We start from the raw sequence: 19878 nt of genomic DNA on the forward strand, positions 1-19878 counted from the left end.
TGAACCGCATCAACATGAAATGACCATCTTTAGATTTACATGGTAAATAATTAAAGTAATTTCAGTTAGCCAAAATGAAAAGGGAGTATAGCCTTAATATAAATTGAATCTGGAATTAATCGCCACAATTTTTAAAGCGTCAGTATTGAGTAAATTGTTGAAAAATTAGTAGCTATGGGTCGACCAGGCCGACCAGTCCATGCAGTAAAAGTTGCTTTACGGACTTATATTTTCCAATAATTTTACTTGCAGTATTTTTATACTAATTTAACAGCTTTTTAAATCACTATAGCTGATTTGCCCGACGTTGTACAGGTTAATCATAGTTACTCCAGCCGTTTAATCGCACTTACATCATGATTTTGGCAGTGCCCAGGGACTTTGAAATAAATTTCTATATAATATGACTGCCATGTGATAACTTTTTATTATTCTCTTTGGTATCAAATAGCTTTAAAAAAATCTGGAAGAAGACGTTTTATATACTATTCAATTCATCAACTGTCATGTTTCGTGGGTATGTAAAAATATTTCCACGTTCAAATTTTTTGTTTTACATATAAAAGGATAGCAAGTAAATTAGGTCGAATATATCTCATTTTAGAAAAAAATCTTTTTTATCAAATATTATCATTTAGGGGTGTGCAATTTTCCAGAAATCATTTTAAAGAAGCAAAATTGTGTTATTCTTGGAATTTAAAGGCATATTATAAAAATGCATTTTTTACATAAAGTGGCTCGACCTCAGATTAGGTTAAAAGATAAACATTGTAAAAAAAATCACAAGAATAAGTGAAAATCAAATTTTCAAACGCATTTTGAAATGGGTATAGCAACAAATTTTGCGTGATAGTCGGAGTTCAAAAAAATCAAAGAGTTCAAAAAAAATTTTAAAAATTGGTCGAGCTATGGTTAAAAATAGTTTTTTCTCTATCTGATTCTTTTCCGTACTCAAAAAATGTGTTTTTATGCTTTAAAGTGGTCAATTAGCGATATTTTTAGATTCTGTGATTTGATTTGAATTCGGGAAAACAAACCAGTTTCAAAAATACCCATGTATGTTGCGTGACAACAATAATAAAGATTGTAACAATAACACAAATGATAAACAAACATCTGATTCACCGTACACTAACTCATGTTTGTTTACATTAGATCGGCTGCCTTTGTTATTGTTGTTACGCAAAAACTAGTTCTTCAGCAGTCCAAAAACGTCACAGCAAAGTGTACGGAAAGTGGAAACCCTATCGCCCCTCCTTCTATTCATTCTCCTTGATAATTATCATTATTTTTCTACAAGAGGTTTCGAGATTATAAATATGAGGTTACAGAGAACGAATTGTGTACACTTTAGAAACAGCTGTCTGTATAGTAAATATCATGGGTACTGGAAGTGGAATAGTAAATTTAGACCGCCGCGCCGCAGCCCTCAGTTGTAAACAAAAAAAGAAACAGTAACATTTTCTGGCCAGGATAACATTAAAATAGTTAATAATTGGAGCGTATACAGGGTGGCCTGGTTCGTTGTGATCTTGAACCGAAAAATTCAAGTATATATATATAGAAATGAGTTAAACTTAAAACATCATTAAATATATCAAACAAAACTGTAATTATTACAATAATGATGTTCAGTATTGTAACAATTACAACTGTGATCATTTCCTAGAGAACGATTTTTGCCCCCCCCACTAGGACAGACCCGCAATTGTAAACAAAAATAAATAATAAAATTTGTTCTTTTTCGAGAATATTCGAATATTAGTTAATAATTAAAAAATTATGTTCTTAGATAAAAATGCCAGAGGTTGATCTGAAGGAACTGAAGCGGCCTATAACTGACCCCGACCTAACTGCTGGTCAACTCGAGAAGAAACCGAAGACTGATGTACTCAGTGTGTACCCTGATCTTGTACTGAGTACAGGAGCTAAGATTCCCCAAGTACAGTTTGGAACATATAAAATGAAGAAGGAAGAATGCAAAAAATCAGTACTTTCTGCATTAAGGTTTGTTCTTTGTTCTTATTCGATTATATAGTACACTTTTAAGATATGCGAGATCTTAAGAATAGAGTTTCTGAAAACTAACAAGAAATGTAGCAAAAAAATAAGATTTGTTAAAGATGCATTATAAGTAAAAAAAGCCAGAAATCCGGAAAATATATACCCTTTCCGGCAGCCATACCCATATAAATTATATTATAGTCAATATTTATTATTTTATATATTTACTTTTAACCATTTAAGTTCATGTCTAAATTTAAATAAGTGTAAAGAAACCGTAAATTAGATTTCAAAATTGTATGCACGACTAACAACCATACCTTTTCTACCTTATCTGAGCAACTATTAGGAAGATATCGTCTTTTTCCATTTGAAAAATTGAATTCTAACAATACTCTTTTTAGTTTTTACTGCAAAAATTCACAAGTCATTTTAATAAAGAAACCACAATTAAAAAATTTGCAATTATCATAAAAACAAATTAATCTTCAGCATTTTTCACAAACTAAGATTTAAAGGGGCTGTTGAGAATTGGGCAATACCCCCTTAGAAATATTGGCTCACTTGAAATTACGTCTACAGCACCTTTGAGCTATCTTCAAACAGTGCTTAGGGATAGCCACAACATTTTGCTTCCTGGATCCTGATCTGCAAAAATATGTGGATCCCCGGATACGAATCAAAACACCAACTAAGACCTGCTAAAAATTTACTTCTTGCTCTCAAACATAATTTTTTAACTGTTTGCTAATGAGCGATTATTAAAACTTCATAATCTCTGAATGGTTCATTAAGTTTCGACAAAAAAAGTAAGAAAAAATATGAAGTATTGATCTGTTTAAATACTCAGGAACTCTTAAGGAAATGTTCATGGCTTGAATCCTGATACGGGTTCATTTTTTCTAAACCGGATCAAGGATCCTGAACCGCATCAACATGAAATGGATCCTATAAGCACTGTTTTCAAGTTCATACTTTAGGAAGGGATACAGAGGAGTGGATACGGCCTCCGTATACGACAACGAGAAGGAGGTTGGGGAGGCCATCAAGGAGAGTGGGATAAGTCGCAGCAGCCTCTTTATCCAAACCAAACTCTGGAGAAGTTTCACTGGTATTTTTTTTTCTTGAATGGACTGTAAGCGTAATTTCAAGCGACCCTCCATGCAAAGATGGTAATCCCCGATTTACAACAGTACTCTTATAAGCTGATTCTGATCAAGAATGAATTATATACGTATGTTTTTGTTTCTTTAAACTGTTTATTTTCACTTGTGTTTTCTTTGCAAAAGTGACTCTCGCATTTCTAGCTTATTAGAAACTGTGGAGAAATTCACAGAGTTAAAAACTCTTTTTGGGTTAGAAACGGCGCTGTCTTCCACATTGTTATCAGATCAAGGTTTCAAGCGTATTGGGCATTCGGGTACTGTTATATTTTCATGGAGGGTCATTTCAAATTGCGCTTTGCAGTCTCATTAAAGGGAGTGACCGGCTATGTATGGTAGTTGAACTGAGTATACAGTGTTGTGGAAAACTTCTTTCGGATTCATTTGAGACATATTACACTTTTTAAAGATCTGTAAATCCTGAGTTTGAGCGCAAATTCGACGTTCAAAACTCCTACTTTGGGGGTGGATACGTTTTCAGAATCGGGATTTTTAAATTATTAAATAACGACGACGAAAAATAAAGTAAAATTCATTCAGTAATTTAATTAGATGGTTACGAACATATTTCTCAAAGGAAATTTGTCAATAAATCTATGCTAGAATCAATTATTTTGTTTTCATCATTATATTGAATTTCTTGTTTTCTTTGAATTTATTCGCAGATTTCTTCAAATTCTTCAAATGTCGTCTTTTCAATAATAATTCTAGAAAATCTGCGGAAAATCTTTGAATAATGAGAAACCAGAATTATGAAAAAATGGAAACAAATAATTGAACAATATTACTTATTTTCGATGAAAAGATTAATTTTTATTTTCTCAACCTGTTCCTAAACAACTAATTAGTTTAATGAAGAATTTTTTTACATATTATGTCGTCATTATTAAATAATTTAATAAAAACTGATTCTGAAAACGTATCCACCCCCAAAGTAGGAGTTTTGAACGTCGAATTTGCGCTCAAACTCAGGATTTACAGATCTTTAAAAAGTGTAATATGTCTCAAATGAATCCGAAAGAAGTTTTCCTCAACACTGCATACTCAGATCAACTACCTTACATAGCCTTTAAACAAACTGTTAAATTGTCATTCATAATAATTTTCCTATATGCAGGAGCTGGAAAAAATGGTAAACCATTGTGTGATGCAGAGTTGAGAAAATCCCTGAAAAGACTTGGTACAGCGTATATTGATATATGGCTGATGCACTGGCCAGGACCTGGTCGCCATCTTAATTATCCACCAGTAAGGATGGGGATGGATCGGCCTAAACAGCTGATCCCTGGAAATGAAAAGAAAAGGGTTCCCGAGAATTGGACTCCAGAGTTGAGATTAGAAACCTACAAATACATGAGTAAACATGTGTCTCCGTCTGGGCCTGTCAGAGCGCTTGGCGTATGCAACTTCAGCCTACGACAGATGAAAGATCTTGTCGCTTTTTGCGACTTGGAAAAGATTCCTCGGCCTGCATTGTTACAAAATGAGTGTCATCCGTATTTGATATCTCGAGATATTCGTAATTATTGTAAAGAGGAAAATATTGTATTCCAGGCGTATGCAAGCCTAGGAGCCGGAACTATCAACCTTATGTCAGACCAAACCGTACTTAAGGTTTCCTCCGAACTAGGAGTAACTCCTGCTCAGGTTCTTCTCCGTTGGAGTGTACAACACGGATGCTCAGTTCTTCCCAAAAGTGTAAATGAAAAGAGACAGAAAACCAACCTGGATATCTGGGGGTTTAAGTTGAGCTCGAATCAGATGGATCTTCTGGACGGATTGGATCAAGGTGCTCCGGGTCAGAATACTATGGTGGGCTGGCTCAGGGAGCATGACCCAGACTTTTACTAAGTTTATGTTTAAACTCATACCTTCAGCTTAAAAGTACACAATTAATTTCTTGTTATCTTTGAACCTAGCCAAAACCCTTGAAGTAATTGTTATTACTTTTTAATGTAAGAGCTTTAAAAATTTTTTGTACAATAAATATATTTTTTCTGATAAAGATCGTCACAAAATAATTCCAACTTTCATGTAATACTTCTTTTATACAAACTTTTCATGTTATTTATTTACAATAAAATTTTTACTCTAATTGTTCTTTTTTAAGCAATCGTTATTAAGTCATGTATTTTTAATTTGTACATACACATATATGTACACTAAATATATTTGTACAAGGTTGATTATATTATGAAAACGGAGGACGGCGTCTGGAACCGAATAATTTTTTCAGAATAAGTCTTCTATCTTCAGTAGAGACGTTAATGCCATTGTTAGACCGAGATTCTTCAGGACTGAAAAATAAAATAATTAACTTTATAAAAAACAGTGCTTAGGATCCGGATCCATTGGATCCGCAAGATTTTGCTTCCTGGATCTGGATCCGCAAAAATATGCGCATCCACGGATCCGGATCCAAGGGGTAAAATATTAACCAATAACTGCCAAAAAAAACTTTTTTACTCCTAAACCCCAAATCTGAACTTTTGAAAAAATAGAGATTATAAAAATTTCCTCATTTCTGAATTGTTCATCAAGTTTTAGGATAAAAACAAGCGAAAAAAAATAAAACAAAAAATTTGAAAATTATTTTTTGTTAAAAAAAATTCAGTAAATCTTAAATAAATGGCCTGGATCCGAATCTGCATCAAAATTAAATGGATCCTAAGCACTGATAAAAAAAAATAAAATTATCTGCTTTTCTCTCATTCATCATAGTTAAATTTATTATTACAATATTACACAATAGTACCCTTGAAATATGTTTTTGGTTTGTTATTTCACTGTAGAATTCTAAAGTTTTGCCTACAGTTTCTTTGAAAGTGAACCACTTTCTTTATAAACGCCAAACAAAACAAAAAAACATTGAGGTATGGTTACTGTTGCAGATTGTTATTAGCACTTTGTATTTGAAGGATTATTTAATATAATGATGACAATTTCAACAAATTCTTGGACTAAATATAGTTTACAAACGTTAATTTTGTTTGAAAAGCAATTTTTAGAAAATATAGAAAGCTGTTATTTAAAAAAAAGTTCATCCTGAATATCTTACCTTGAGGACTCTTCCTCAGATTTAGAAGATTCTGTTGCAGAGAAAGGAACAAAGGATGTTCTTCTGGTTGGCTCCGGTGTGACCGGAGGTTGGGTTGAGGTTGTAAAAGTTCGGAAAGGTCGACCTCGAAACTTTAATCTACTTCTTCTTGTCGTTGTTTCTGTTGTTGTTGTAGTAGTTGTTGTTGTGGTTGTAGTTTCCTCTGTTGTGGATTCACCAGCTTCAGTGTTCGTTACCACAACTTCGTTAGATTTGGTTATTAATTCTTCTGTTGTTTCTGGTGTTGACTCAAGTTCAGTTAAATCTTTCAAGATATTTGATTCTGTTGTAGTTGGAACATCTTCTGTAGTAGTAATTTTGGCTTCAATTGTAGTGGTTGTTGGTTCTGTGGAGGTGGTTGGTAATTCTGTTGTGGTTGTTGTGGATTCTGTTGTAGTTGTTGTAGTTTCTGTTAAAGCTTCTGTCACCGTTGTAGGCTCTTCTGTTGTCGACGTGGTTATTGTTGTTGTTGATGTTGTGGTTGTTGTTGTCGTCGTGGTTGTTGTCGTTGTTGATGTAGTAGTTGTCGTCGTAGTTGTTGTCGTTGTTGTTGTCGTTGTTGTGGTTGTAGAAGCAGGCACTGTTGCAGGATAAACAATGAATGGGATAGAAGTGGAAACAGGGACTGTCTCCTGAATTTGAGTTGTGATCTCTACATCTGAGTCTTCTCCAGATATTGATAGATCAGTACTTACCTCGCCCTCTAAAGAGTCCTCTGTTACAGACGCCTTAGAAGTTGTTCTTATTTCTTCAATCTCTAGGACTTGTGTTTTCAGGTTGTCAAGAACTTGTGTTGCAGGAGTAGTTTCAAGAATATCAAGATCATTAGTATTTTCTAAATCCTTTTCGTTTTCATTGTCTTCCAAAGGTTCTATTTCCTCCAATGATATGGGAGCAAAGTTGTTCAGTGGAGGGAAGTCAACAATTGAATTTATGACAACTCTATCCTTACTATTTTCCTTATTCTGTTCTTGCCCAGTTTGGACTTGATCTTGTTCTGTATCAGTAAATCTATCATCTAAAACATAAACATATGAAGGAAGGGAGATCAGGTAATTAAGAGAAATATAAAAAGTATCATTTAAGTTTAACAGGTTTTCAAAGTTTACTGACCTAATAATGATGTTAAAACCTCGTATTCGTAATCCAAAGGTTTAGGTTTTCCTCCTTGATCTTCAAACTCCAGGATATTAAAACCTGCTCCGGCCTGGGATCTATCCTGTTCCAGGGCCAAATTTGGTCCAACTCTAGTAGATATGACCACCTTTGGTTCAGATTCCGTAGTTAACTCCAGGTCAAGTGTGGTCATCTCCTCTATCACAAACTGTGTTGTTGGACCCTGCTCAAGGGATGTGGTCGATTCTAGTAAAGGTTCTGTAGCAGTTTCCTGTTTTTGGATTGTTGTGGTGCCAAGCTCAGGTTGTGAAGTATTTTCAGGTTCAGTTTCCGCTGTTGAATCTAGTGAAGGTAGAGTTGTTACCTCAATTGAGGGCTGTGTTGTTGCTTCTTGTGAGGGTTGTGTAGTTGCTTCTATTGAGGGATTTGTTGTTGCCTCTATGGAGGGTTGTGTTGTTGATTCTAGTGAGGGGAGTGTTGTTACTTCTAGTGAGGGGAGTGTTGTTGCTTCTAGTGAGGGCTGTGTTGTTGCTTCTAGTAATTGCTGTGTTGTTGCTTCTAGAAATTGCTGTGTTGTTGCTTCTAAAAATTGCTTTGTTGTTGCTTCTAGAGAGAGCTGTGTTGTTGCTTCTACTGAGGGTAGTGAAGTTAGTTCCAGCTCATCTTGTGTAATTATCTCAGGATGAAAGTCGAGCTCTAATTGGGGCATTAAATCTGGTTCTTGATAATCAACAGAATCAAGTTCTAATTCAGCAATAGATTCAATCTCGGGTTGCTCAAGGATTGAAACCTCAGGTTTAACAACCTCTTGTTGAGGTAGTGATGGGACCTGCTCAGGGTACTCAGGATACTCTTGATCTGCAATAGTATCTTGAGGTTTAGCAATCTCTACTACTGGAGATCCAACTGAAAACTGATCAGCAGGAGCTGTTTCATAATAATAATAATAATCTCCTGAAGCCTCCTCGTCATAATAGTAGCTTACCCCGGATACTGTATTCTCATTAGAGTTGGGGTTCAGAGCATTGAGAGGAACAGTTCGTCCGACCTCACTCACGGGTTCATCAGCAAGTTCAGAGTAGTTGGGAGTCAAACTTGTTGTGGTACTTGGCTCTGTTGTTGTTGTAGAGGTTGTGGTAGTAGTTGAGGTTGTAGTTGTTGTAGTAGTTGTAGTTGACGTTGTTGTTGATGTTGTTGTTGTTGTTTGTAGTATCACAGCTCCTTCAACACCTTTACAGCAAATATTGTTCTGCAGACCGTTTACTCTGCAATCAATAAACTTGCAGAAGTTTGGAAGAACTCTTTCAGGTTCAGTATTCTCGCTGCCAGTCTCAACTCTGCACAGACAAACAGTATCAAGTTAAAGGGACTATACGCATAATTTCAAGTAACCCTCCATGAAAAGATGGCGATGCCCGATTTACAATGTTTCCCCTTAAAAGGTTTGCCAGATCCAGTATGAATTAGATATGTGTTTGTTGTTCATTCATGGGTTCTCTGCAAGAGTGGCTTTTGCATGTCTTTCTTATAAGAAACAATAGAGAAAGACAGAAATAAACACTTTTTGTGTCAAAAAAAATAAGTTATCTCCCACATTTTTGAGGTTTCAAGGGTACGGTTGTAAATTGAGCATTACTAACTACACTTAAAGATATTCTTAGCTTACAGTCCATTTAATCTCTTAAGGAATTGAGTATTTGCCACAAACTCAAATTTTTGAATCTCTTTATCTTTGTAACATGATGGTGCAAACTTTTGATATTTCAAGCTTAGACTATTTGATCTAACAGAAATCACAGTTTGAAATATTAAAGGTCTACGACATTGGGTTGCAAAAATATAGGGTTTAGGCAATCAGAGTTTGTGACAAAGACTCAATTCCTTTAAAATATGAATAGTTGAGAATTTAAATATCTTGAAAATCTTTAATATTTAAAAAACATTAATCTTTAAGATTTCTTTTGGTTCATTCAACATAATGCATTGTAAAGAATTGAAAAAAGTTACCAATTCATTTTTTAAACCCAACATTAATAAAAGATACTAGTTAAATACAAAATATTGGTTTTATGCTTTTAAAGACTTACCCTTCGTTTGAAGGTTGAGGAGCGAAGTTGATAAATGTCGATGATGGCAGGTTACTCTGAGATGCGAAACTTAAAGGTTTCTGGGGTTTCGGCTGAGAGGAGAAACTAGCTGGGTTTTGGTTGCCTTGTTGAGATTGGAAACTGTTAAAATTGGTCGGGTTTTGGTTTCCTTGTTGAGATTGGAAACTGTTAAAAAGGGGGGGTTAAACCTTCTTAATGATGACAATGCCCGGTTCACAATTGTAACCTTGAAACCTTTATCTTATTAATAATGTGGAAGATATTGTCGTTATTCTAGGTTTAGACGTGTTTCATAATGATAATTCATTTACGTTTTATTTATGTTTTCCTGCAGTAGAAATGCGCAAATCACTTTTGTAAAGAACCCGCAATCGAAATAAATCAGTTTTTAAAATTCTAAACATTGATGTCTCATTCATACTTGATCAGACAAAGCTTTCAAGGGTACCGTTGTGAATCGAGCAATGCTATCTTTGCATGGAGGGTGACTATAAATTACGCTTACATTTTAATCAGTACACGTTGTAAAACTTGGCTTCGTTTCATCAAATATCTCAATAGGGCTAAGGGGGGGGGGGGTATTTTCAATTTTATTTTGCTTTTAGGGGTTTTTTATCATTGTCCCTTTTCTACACAATTGTACTGAAATCCATTGTTGTAGGAACATGTTCTTAACTCTTGTCTGTACTCTAGTACAGGGAACTCTCTGTACTTTCAAACAATAGTTGTAAATCTTTTTCAATAAAACAGACAAAAAACGTTTTCAATTTTTCCTAATTTTGTTTCAATTAAATTGATTTTACTAAATAACTCATTTAATGTGTTACACTGAAAAAAAAAGTTCTGTAACAAAGATCAATCAATCAATCAATCGTGTTTCAGGTTTGATTTGAGGAAGATTATTTCAGGGTTAAAATAAACATGTTTGAATAATGAAGGTGAAGCCTGCTAGCTATACAGTGCAGTATATCTCAGAACAAATCTGGTATTTTGAAGGATACGTCTTGTTTTAAACCCCAGGCCCTTGAAGAATCATTACCACGATATTTTAGCATTTTGTAAGAATTTCGAGTTTTAAAAACGTGTTTGAAAAAGATTTAAAGATGATTTATAATTTTTACATATTATGGACGCAATTCAAGCAATTGATATTATTAAAACCAGAAGAGACCAGTCTGTCATAACCGGGGGGGGGGGGGNGAAAGGCCTGAAATCTCTAGGTATTCTTCCAGGATTAATTGGTCCTCTGTCTAGATCTCTTTTACAAAAACTGATGGCAGCCCAGCACTCCATCCTTTCTCTAAAAAAATATATTACGAGTTTTTTTCTGTAAAGAGTAATGCAGGGCATGCCAATTTCTTAGCGTTTATTAGGGCTACCGGCTACTCATAAAAACACGAGAAATAAAACTTTTAATGTATTCTGATAACTGAATTTTGTTTTCTGCTCGCATATAGTATTTTAAATAACTAATTAAATTATTTTGAATAGAAAGAAAAAAGTTTACAATTGAAATGAACCAAGAATGTGGAAAAAATGACTAAATGAACTCTGTACAGTCGTCTCTGAAGTCTCATTCTTTGTGGGTAACCCTGTATGTAGTAATGCTCAAAAGATTTGTTAGAACCGTCCTCTCGTAGTCCTTCTGGACCACTCATCCTTCTTTCTTTACAAGAACACTGACCTTACTATTCCAGGTTAGTATATATTGAGATAGATAGATAGTCAGGGAAGGTTGCTCTATTTTATTACTTTAAGAATGCACACTATAGCTGTGACACGTATTCAGTTTAAATTGAATTTATTTTCACATATTGTAAAAAAAGGTTTGAACGGTATGCTCAGCAAAGAAATAATTTTAAATGATTTAAAAATCAACAACTTCTGTGAATTTTAAAGTCCATTGTAAATCTATGCATAATGCCCCATCCAATATTGCATGGTCATTTACGGCGATTTACAAGGAAACAACAATTTTTTATTAGATCTTTCAATACTGTTTTTGGAAATCTATCCTTTCATTACTATTCTTAGCTCCCTGTGCAATGAACATCTGTTGAATAATTTAAAGATGAGTTTGACACAATGTCGATTCATTCTCAACCCTTTCTTGTATATGCAACAGATAAGCAGGTTTAAGCTCTGAATAGGTATCCAGGTATGGAGCTATGGTGTAGATATGGTTTACAAAGAATTCTAAAACTACATCACTATGTCAGAAGAAAACTTTAGAGATCTTTAACTTAAAATCTTTTCAAATTTTATTCAGATTTTTTTTTCCTAAAATGTGAAGAAAAATTACGAACTTTTTAATATTCCTAATCTACATCTATAAACGTAAAATCGGCATAATCGATCAGGCCCAAATTTTTATTGTAACTGACGTTTATGAAACGTTTAAAATTTTTTGGCCCAGAAAAAATGTCGACATTTATCATTTTGGAAGATGTGCAAAAGGAAACAGAAAAATCCTCGAAAATTTGGGAACGATTCAAAATGGCCAACAGTTGATAAAAGCAAACTTTCACATAATACAGTTTTAAAATTTTTGAAGTTTTATAACTTTTTTTTATAAAAACGATCCAAAACGATCCAAAACGATTAACAACATTACAGGCTGAGATCTGATATTTTATAAAATTAAAGAGAAAGAAAAATTTTAAATTTCAGAATCTGAATAATGGTTACAACAGTTCTGTCCGTTAGAAGATTTTATCAAAAATATAACGAGCCAATAAATTTCAGTTTAGCATATGTACAGGGTAGGGTGTCCCACGAAACATGACAGTAGCAAGACGATGTGAAAGTTGTCATAGAACTTTGAATTTATTTGTCACATTTAGTCGTCAACTTATACTTTCACATGTATGATACTTGAAACAATAACCAATTTTATAAAATAAAACCAATATTGTCGAAATCTTAACGAAATTTTTCATATCTCCGTTAATATTGAAAGCACAAAAAAGACACACCACATTTAGGAAATGTCTAAAATAGAGGTATTTTGTGATTATCAACTTATTTACTTCACAAATTTGATTCACGAATAAATGCAGCAAACTATTTCAAAGTTCAAACACGACCTTCAATTCGTGTTTCTACTGTCATGTTTCGTGGGACACCCTGTATATGCTTGATAAAACAGCCTAGTTGGAGGGAATTAAATAAATAAATAGAATAACCCANACATTCAGTATCACACAGTTTTATCACCAAGTTTATAGCTACTGGACAAGAGACAAGGGAGCTAATTTTTTTACACAACCAAATACAGAGTTCATTATGCAGAGATTGGCGATATATAAATCAAAAACATTCTACTTAGAGTTCTTGATTGAAATAAGCAAGACAAGAACAACATGGACTGCGCAGACTAAAGCTTCATCAAAAAAGGCAGTCTATGTTGTCTATGGTGAGGCCCGGCAAGAGTAAAATTATTCTATTCGGGTTTTCATCCTTATCTGCACAGTTGAAATTTGCATTGAATAAAATTAGCATCTGTGCAAAGATTGATGCAAGCTCTTTCAGAAGAAGATTCGTCCAATAAATTGTTTTTATCTTAAAAGGTGTTTAATGACAACAGTAATTGATTCTAGGATTGCTCTAAGAGTTCTACCAAAAATGGTCCGAACCATATAATCTTAATTCTCCGGATTTAGATTTCATTTTGGGTTTGTGAAAAAATAAGAAGAAAAAAGCTTCTGTATATAGTAAATTGCAATAACTTCTTCGATTTGAAAAAAGAACTTTTAAGGTTTTTGGACACAAAACCTGTGAAGCATCAATATTTCAAAACTAAAACTGTATTCTGTAATAGCTTGCATTTATTAAACTATGCAAAATGTTTATGCTAAGAGGATATATAACCATATATCTTCTCTCAGGGTTAATATTTTGTATATTGCAAGGATTTTTTTAAATAAACAAATTGAAATTTGTAAAACTTCTCAAAATTTTGTAGAACCTTTTCAAAGTCTAATAACCTTAAAACTTTTTTGCCTATCACTAGATGTATACTGTTTATCTAGTTCTGTATTAATACCCTAAGTCGTCTTCATACTGATTTCAAATCCTATGATTAGTTTAATGAAAATATGCCAATAATTAAAATATTATTTTTTTTTCCCAAAATAAACCTGTGCTTTGGATTTTAAATCCAATTTTCAGTCTGATCCTGAGACTGTGTATAGTTCCAGAAAGTCCTACCTGTGTCCATTAGAGTATGTTCCATATTTACAAATATGACTGAGAACCTCAAACTGAGCTTGAACCTTCTCCAGGTATAGAATACACTGGAGGAAACTCAGGACTAGTCCCGTCTTCATCTACAAATAGATTTACATGATAGAGAGCTTCCATTTATTGAACCCTGGGACCGAATTTAATAATTCGAGCTAGGTATCGAATCAGGATTCAGGATTTTTTATGTCCTATAGATGATAACTATACTCCAGAACTAAGATAATTACTTGAATCGACGTTAGTAGTTCAGCGGCCTAGCTCAAATTCATTGAATTCGGTTCCTGGTAAATCAAAGCTTTATTATTCTTAAGTATGCTTCGATAAAAACTTATATATGATGGTATGGTTTTAATGCATTTCGTCATTTTAAAATTCACAGCTCTGGCTGTAAGAGAAATTAAAGATCTAATAAGACTGATTATATTATGATATTTTATTTTTTAATTTAGTTATTTTTTGAGATCATATACACTTTATAGAAAACAAATATATGGGTTGAGTCAAAAATATTAACTGAAATATTTTATAACCCCAAACACGGAAAATATACGCACTGAACTGAAATAAAGATTTAGAACGTTTTTTATTCCACTTAACTTTGGAGACCACTGTATGTGACATTATTCAAAACCATTCTCATCCAATTATTAACTTAAATACAGTAAAAGAAAATCAATTTTTTAAAGTTAATTTTTCTCCCTGTAATTCAGCACTTTTTAGAAATGAAAAACATTCTTTTCGTCGATCCTTAAACCATTTAAACAAGATGAATAGAATATATGCAATTTGCATGACAAGCAGAATATACAATGAAAACCTGAATATATTTTTTAATTAGTTTTATTTAAATGCATATTTGATTTTAAACTGTTGAATACTGTGTACAATGTACATGGGAAAATGCACCAAGTATTAATTGTATTAAGCACACAAGAAGGCCTGTGTATATAGCGTGTGTACTGTGTATAGGCTTTAAGGCAATCTGGCCTGGTTAATTCATATTGTTCAAGCACAATATACTTCCTTCCTTCCTTCATATATATATATATATATTTAATATTCAGATCAATGAATATTGAGAAATATTAAATATCAATTACGTACCGGTACACCCCCCATCCCGTTCCCCCTACTCCCCCCTTCCAGGTAGGGGGTGGGGGGATTTTTTTATATATATATAATTTTATGCAAAAAATAAACCCTTAATATTTTTTCAATATAAAATTATTAATTGACATTTGATCAAAAGTTCTTATGAATATAATTGGGAGAGTGAAAATCTTTTAGGTTGTACACAAAAATACCCCCCCCCCCTCTAGCATATAACTACACTTAACTTCTTGATTTTCTTTTGACAGATTTTTTATCTTGAATTTTTAAATTGAGAAATTATTAACTTTAACGTTAAATGAAAAGGGTTTACAATATAAATTACTTTAATGAATTATATTAAGTAGGTAATTATCTAATTCTTGACAAACAATAATTACTTACAATTATATTTGCGACTCCAAGCTGTGCAGGAACTCAGGGGATGGATTCATTTACTCCAGATACTACTTTGACCTAGGACTCTTTTGACTCCGGGTCACCTTTATCCCTTTTGCGTCTTAATCTGAAAAATATTTAAACCTATAAAAAGAATTGAATCCTACCACGAATACTGGTTTTCGAACCCCTATATCGTTGCAACCATGTCGTGGACCATAATGATTTAAGTTTAAATTATCAAAGGTTTACACCTTCAGAGTGCAAAGATAGGGATTAGAACATTTTAGTTTGTGGCAAAAACTTAACTCCTTGATTAATCATGACGTCAAGTTTAAAATTGCAAAAACATATTTTTTTTTAAATTTCTAATTCTTAGGATCTTGTCCCTTCAAAAAAGAATTCGAATATCAGTTCATCTACCCTTTAACCTTTGAACCATTTCAACACAATGTTAAAAAATATTAAGTAATTCATAATAAGATCCGAAGTTAGTTCTAAAATGTATTATCAATGGAGGAAAACGCATAAAAAGTTTCTTCCTCTTAAATGTCGCATTTAATTTCATGCAAAATAATTAATATATATTCGAGATATTAATAATTTTTAACGTGTTTTTCTAATCAATAAAACATTATTAAACATTAGAAAGAGCTAAAAATGATGAACTGACGCATGACACCGGATTTCGGATTTGTCCTTCTGCATAAACGGATCCAAAACCAGACCTGTTGACCTTCTCAAGAATTATTTCATCTCTGTACTGTGTTCAACTGTAGATAAGGAAAAGCGTCCATATTTTCCTTATTATGGGATATGAGCCGGAAACAAAATGTTAAAAAATTTCCGGATATTTGGGACAATTTTAATTACATAAAAAATATACTCTGAGATAATCTGCAGATAGTGTCCAGAACATGACAGAATATGTAACCACGCAGAGACACACGGAAGTAGACTTATAATTAAGTTAGATTTAATCACCGTTGTAAATTCGAAACTAGTGAACACACGCTCCTTTAGTACCTGATTTTTAGGATTAAAAACCAGGGGCGTAAAAAGTGAAATTATGAAAGGGGTAGGGGTGGTGATTTTTTAAAGAAAAACAATAAAAAAGAAAATTTGTTACAGTTGAACTTTACTACTTTAACTTTTTCAAATATTCCAGAATATTTCAAGTGGTTTTGGAGATTTCATACAGTTTCCCTTAAAGGGACTGTAAGCATAATTTTAAGTGACCTTCCATTTAAAGATTCACATTCACAGGATGGCAACACCCGATTCACAACGGTACCCTTTAAAGTTTAGTCTGATCAAGTATAAAATATATATAAAGTATTTGAGAAGAAGAAAAGTATAAAATATATATGCATGATTTTGAGTCTTTAAACTTTTTTTTGCGGTTCCTCTTCGAAAGTTACTTGCGCATTTCTTGCTTATTGGAAGTAATGGAGAAATTATAAAACTTAATAACTTTTTGAGTTATATATTTTTAATCAGATTAAGGTTTCTAGGGTACTAATGTAAATCGGGCATTATTATCTTTGCATGGAGGGTTACTTGAAATAACGCTTACAGTCCCTTTCAGGGAAATCGTTGAATCCCCCCCCCCCCCCAGATTTGAAGACCCCTGAAAAAAACCTCAGTCTATCCATTAATACTTTAAACTTGAATAAGCATATAATCCCGGTATTGAACAACACAATATGGACAATAAATAAGATGAAAACTCCGCCATTATGAAGTAATTGTTAATATTTGTAGTAGTCCAGACCATACTCAAATATTCTTACTTAAATATTTTTCTCATCAAAGAATATCTATCGATTCTTTACAATATTTCCGGATACTCTTTTGTACTTCTTTTAAATAATTGCTGATCATAAAATCTAAAATTAATGTTAAAAGAAAACCAAATTATGAAATGGGCTGGTTTCATAATTGACCAATGATCATTTCAATTTACAAACGATAATTTTCCGTTATAACTATAAATCAAATGATGTTTTTTATCCACCTAATTCATTATAAAGTTTATTTAACAGCTTTAAAAAATTCGAAATTGAAATGAATAGTCTAGGGAACATACTGTATTAATGTACTCTACTGCATATAATTTGTGAACATTTACATGATTTGTACACTTTGAACTCCCATTCAGGCTGAAAGGGACATAAAAAAATCATACCAAGAGATTCTCTAAATTCCCCTCTAATATATATTATATTCTCTATGGTTGGGACCCCCTATGTGCTGTTGGCTGCAATTTCCTGAGAATTGCTTAAAGAATGTGCAAGCATAAGATGACTTTATGTAGAACTGGTAACACATGTAATAGAAACTTAACAATATAGGATTATTTTGTATACACTTTAGTTCTATTCAACAATAACAAATTGACAGAAAATTATCGTTGACCGTTTAAGAAAATAGTATTCATCAATTTAGTTTCCATGTTTTGTAATCTGAACTGGCAACTTAGAAATTTATTACACTAATCTAAATTGTTAACATTTGGGCCGTGTTTTTTTTCGGAAAACTACTCGTGTATTTCTTCTTTAAACACTAAAAATACAGAAATTCGTCTCATGTCAAATTAACACGGTGAGTTTGACGCTGATTTTTTTAGAAAAAAATAAAATGCTGTTTTGAATGTTATGAAAAATTTCGAAAATACTTTATATCTTAATTAGATGCACGCAGTGCAATAGAGTGGGAGTACATTATTCTAAAAGCAAAATGCAACCGATGCATAAAAAGGAAACTTGTTTTTGAAAATGTTAAGAATGAATTCTTGCTGATATTCAAACTATGGAAGTTCACAGCTTTCTAATTTTGTTTGTTGTATCAAGCAAAAAAAATCAAAAAAAATTTCTTCTGTAAAATAGCCTAGATTTGAGAAATTTTCAAATTTTCAAAATCCTTATAACTTTGCATCTTTAAGCCTTTAATATTTCGACTCTAGACTTTTTGATCTAATAGAATTCATAAAAACGCAAGGCTTTGATGGCGTGCGGCTTTTTAGTAATCATTTCGGCGGATTGCTATCACTATAACATTGCTTTTGTCTTGGAATGCAAAACGGAAATCAAAATATGGATATTTTCATTGTCAACTAATCCAATAGGATGGTCAATTTATCCAATAGGATTGTCAATTTATCTAATAGGATTGTCAATTTATCTAAAAGGATTGTCAATTTATCCAATAGGATTGTCAATTTATCCAATAGTATTGTCAATTTATCCAGTAGGATTTACAATTTATCTAATAGGATGGTCAATTTATCTAATAGGATGGTCAATTTATCCAATAGTATTGTCAATTTATCCAATAGGACGGTCAATTTATCCAATAGGATTGCCAATTTATCCAATAGGATTTTCAATTTATCTAATAGGATGGTCAATTTATCCAATAGTATTGTCAATTTATCCAATAGGATGGTCATTTTATCCAATAGGATTGACAATTTATCCAATAGTATTGTCAATTTATCCAGTAGAATTGTCAATTTATCTAATAGGATTGTCAATTTATCCAATAGGATGCCAGGATGGTAAATTGAAAGAATGAAAAAACAGGGGAAGGATTGGTAGAAGTCAAAATTTTTAAAGAGTATCACTTAAAATTACGATGATAATTCTGTAAATCTTAAAGTTGTTTAAAACCACAGATTGCGCGCAATTTAAAGCGCGCGCGTAGATGTAAGATGACAGGACGGCTGTCTGAATATAACTGAGGAGAAGGGGGCGGGGCAAGGTAGAAGGGGGCGGGGCAAAGTAGAATATATATCTTCAACCTTGAACAACTACAATATATAAAACTGAAATTACACCGGGGTTCTGACCAACACCTCGATATAGAGCATTTACTCCGGATACATTAGATAATACAGCACTATACAAACAGTACTATAGTTCATACATACAGTACTATAGTATATACATACAGTACTATAGTTTATACATACAGTACTATAGTTCATACATACAGTGCTATAGTTTATACATACAGTGCTATAGTTTATACATACAGTACTATAGTTTATACATACAGTGCTATAGTTTATACATACAGTACTGTAGTTCATACATACAGTACTATAGTTTATACATACAGTGCTATAGTATATACATACAGTACTATAGTTCATACATACATTACTATAGTTCATACGTACATTACTATAGTTCATACGCACACTACTATAGTTCATACATACACTACTATAGTTCATACATACATTACTTTAGTTCATACGTACATTACTATAGTTCATGCATACATTACTATAGGTTCATACATACAGTACTATAGTTCATACGTTCACAACTATAGTTCATACATACAGTACTATAGATCATGCATACACTACTATAGTTCATATTTACAGTACTATAGTTCATACATACAGTACTTTAGTTCATACATACAGTACTATAGTATATACATACAGTACTATAGTTCATACATACATTACTTTAGTTCATACATACAATACTTTAGTTCATACATACAGTACTATAGTTCATACATACACTACTGTAGTATATACATATAGTACTATAGTTCATACATACAGTACTATAGTTCATACATACAGTACTATAGTTCATACATACAGTACTTTAGTTCATACATACAGTACTTTAGT

The 19878-nt window shown here is 32.7% G+C and overlaps 3 protein-coding genes across 3 annotated transcripts; 1 reads left to right on the forward strand and 2 right to left on the reverse strand.

Moving 5' to 3' along the window:
• Nucleotides 1-1296: 1296 nt before the first annotated feature.
• LOC111697206 (glycerol 2-dehydrogenase (NADP(+))) lies at nucleotides 1297-5262 on the forward strand. The gene is made up of 4 exons (XM_023467112.1): nucleotides 1297-1302; nucleotides 1793-2007; nucleotides 2985-3115; nucleotides 4285-5262. Exons 2-4 carry the CDS (start codon nucleotides 1799-1801, stop codon nucleotides 5016-5018), a joined length of 1074 nt encoding a protein of 357 aa, XP_023322880.1. The 5' UTR covers nucleotides 1297-1302; nucleotides 1793-1798; the 3' UTR covers nucleotides 5019-5262.
• Nucleotides 5263-5280: 18 nt separating this feature from the next.
• Nucleotides 5281-9666, reverse strand: LOC111697205 (mucin-5AC). The gene is made up of 4 exons (XM_023467111.1): nucleotides 9468-9666; nucleotides 7378-8717; nucleotides 6226-7282; nucleotides 5281-5464 (listed from the first exon to the last, which is right to left on the reverse strand). The coding sequence occupies exons 2-4, from the start codon at nucleotides 8087-8089 to the stop codon at nucleotides 5359-5361; spliced, it is 1875 nt and encodes a 624-aa protein (XP_023322879.1). The 5' UTR covers nucleotides 8090-8717; nucleotides 9468-9666; the 3' UTR covers nucleotides 5281-5358.
• Nucleotides 9667-10088: 422 nt separating this feature from the next.
• LOC111697207 (uncharacterized) lies at nucleotides 10089-15358 on the reverse strand. Its single transcript, XM_023467114.1, has 4 exons — nucleotides 15228-15358; nucleotides 13698-13816; nucleotides 10696-10788; nucleotides 10089-10194 (listed from the first exon to the last, which is right to left on the reverse strand). Exons 2-4 carry the CDS (start codon nucleotides 13814-13816, stop codon nucleotides 10104-10106), a joined length of 303 nt encoding a protein of 100 aa, XP_023322882.1. The 5' UTR covers nucleotides 15228-15358; the 3' UTR covers nucleotides 10089-10103.
• Nucleotides 15359-19878: the final 4520 nt, after the last annotated feature.

Source organism: Eurytemora carolleeae, unplaced genomic scaffold (genome assembly GCF_000591075.1).
Source record: "Eurytemora carolleeae unplaced genomic scaffold, Eaff_2.0 scaffold139, whole genome shotgun sequence".
Classification (NCBI taxonomy): Eukaryota; Metazoa; Arthropoda; class Copepoda; order Calanoida; family Temoridae; genus Eurytemora; species Eurytemora carolleeae.

Coding starts and splice junctions, on each gene's coding strand:
- LOC111697207 (XM_023467114.1), bottom strand. CDS start 13,816: ATGAAGACGGGACTAGTCCTGAGTTTCCTCCAGTGTATTCTATACCTG. Junction 10,789..13,697: donor ACATACTCTAATGGACACAG/GTAGGACTTTCT, acceptor ATATTTTTTTAG/AGAAAGGATGGAGTGCTGGG.
- LOC111697206 (XM_023467112.1), top strand. CDS start 1,799: ATGCCAGAGGTTGATCTGAAGGAACTGAAGCGGCCTATAACTGACCCC. Junction 2,008..2,984: donor TCAGTACTTTCTGCATTAAG/GTTTGTTCTTTG, acceptor TTCATACTTTAG/GAAGGGATACAGAGGAGTGG. Junction 3,116..4,284: donor ACTCTGGAGAAGTTTCACTG/GTATTTTTTTTT, acceptor TCCTATATGCAG/GAGCTGGAAAAAATGGTAAA.
- LOC111697205 (XM_023467111.1), bottom strand. CDS start 8,089: ATGCCCCAATTAGAGCTCGACTTTCATCCTGAGATAATTACACAAGAT. Junction 7,283..7,377: donor GGTTTTAACATCATTATTAG/GTCAGTAAACTT, acceptor TTTATGTTTTAG/ATGATAGATTTACTGATACA. Junction 5,465..6,225: donor TCTGAGGAAGAGTCCTCAAG/GTAAGATATTCA, acceptor TTTATTTTTCAG/TCCTGAAGAATCTCGGTCTA.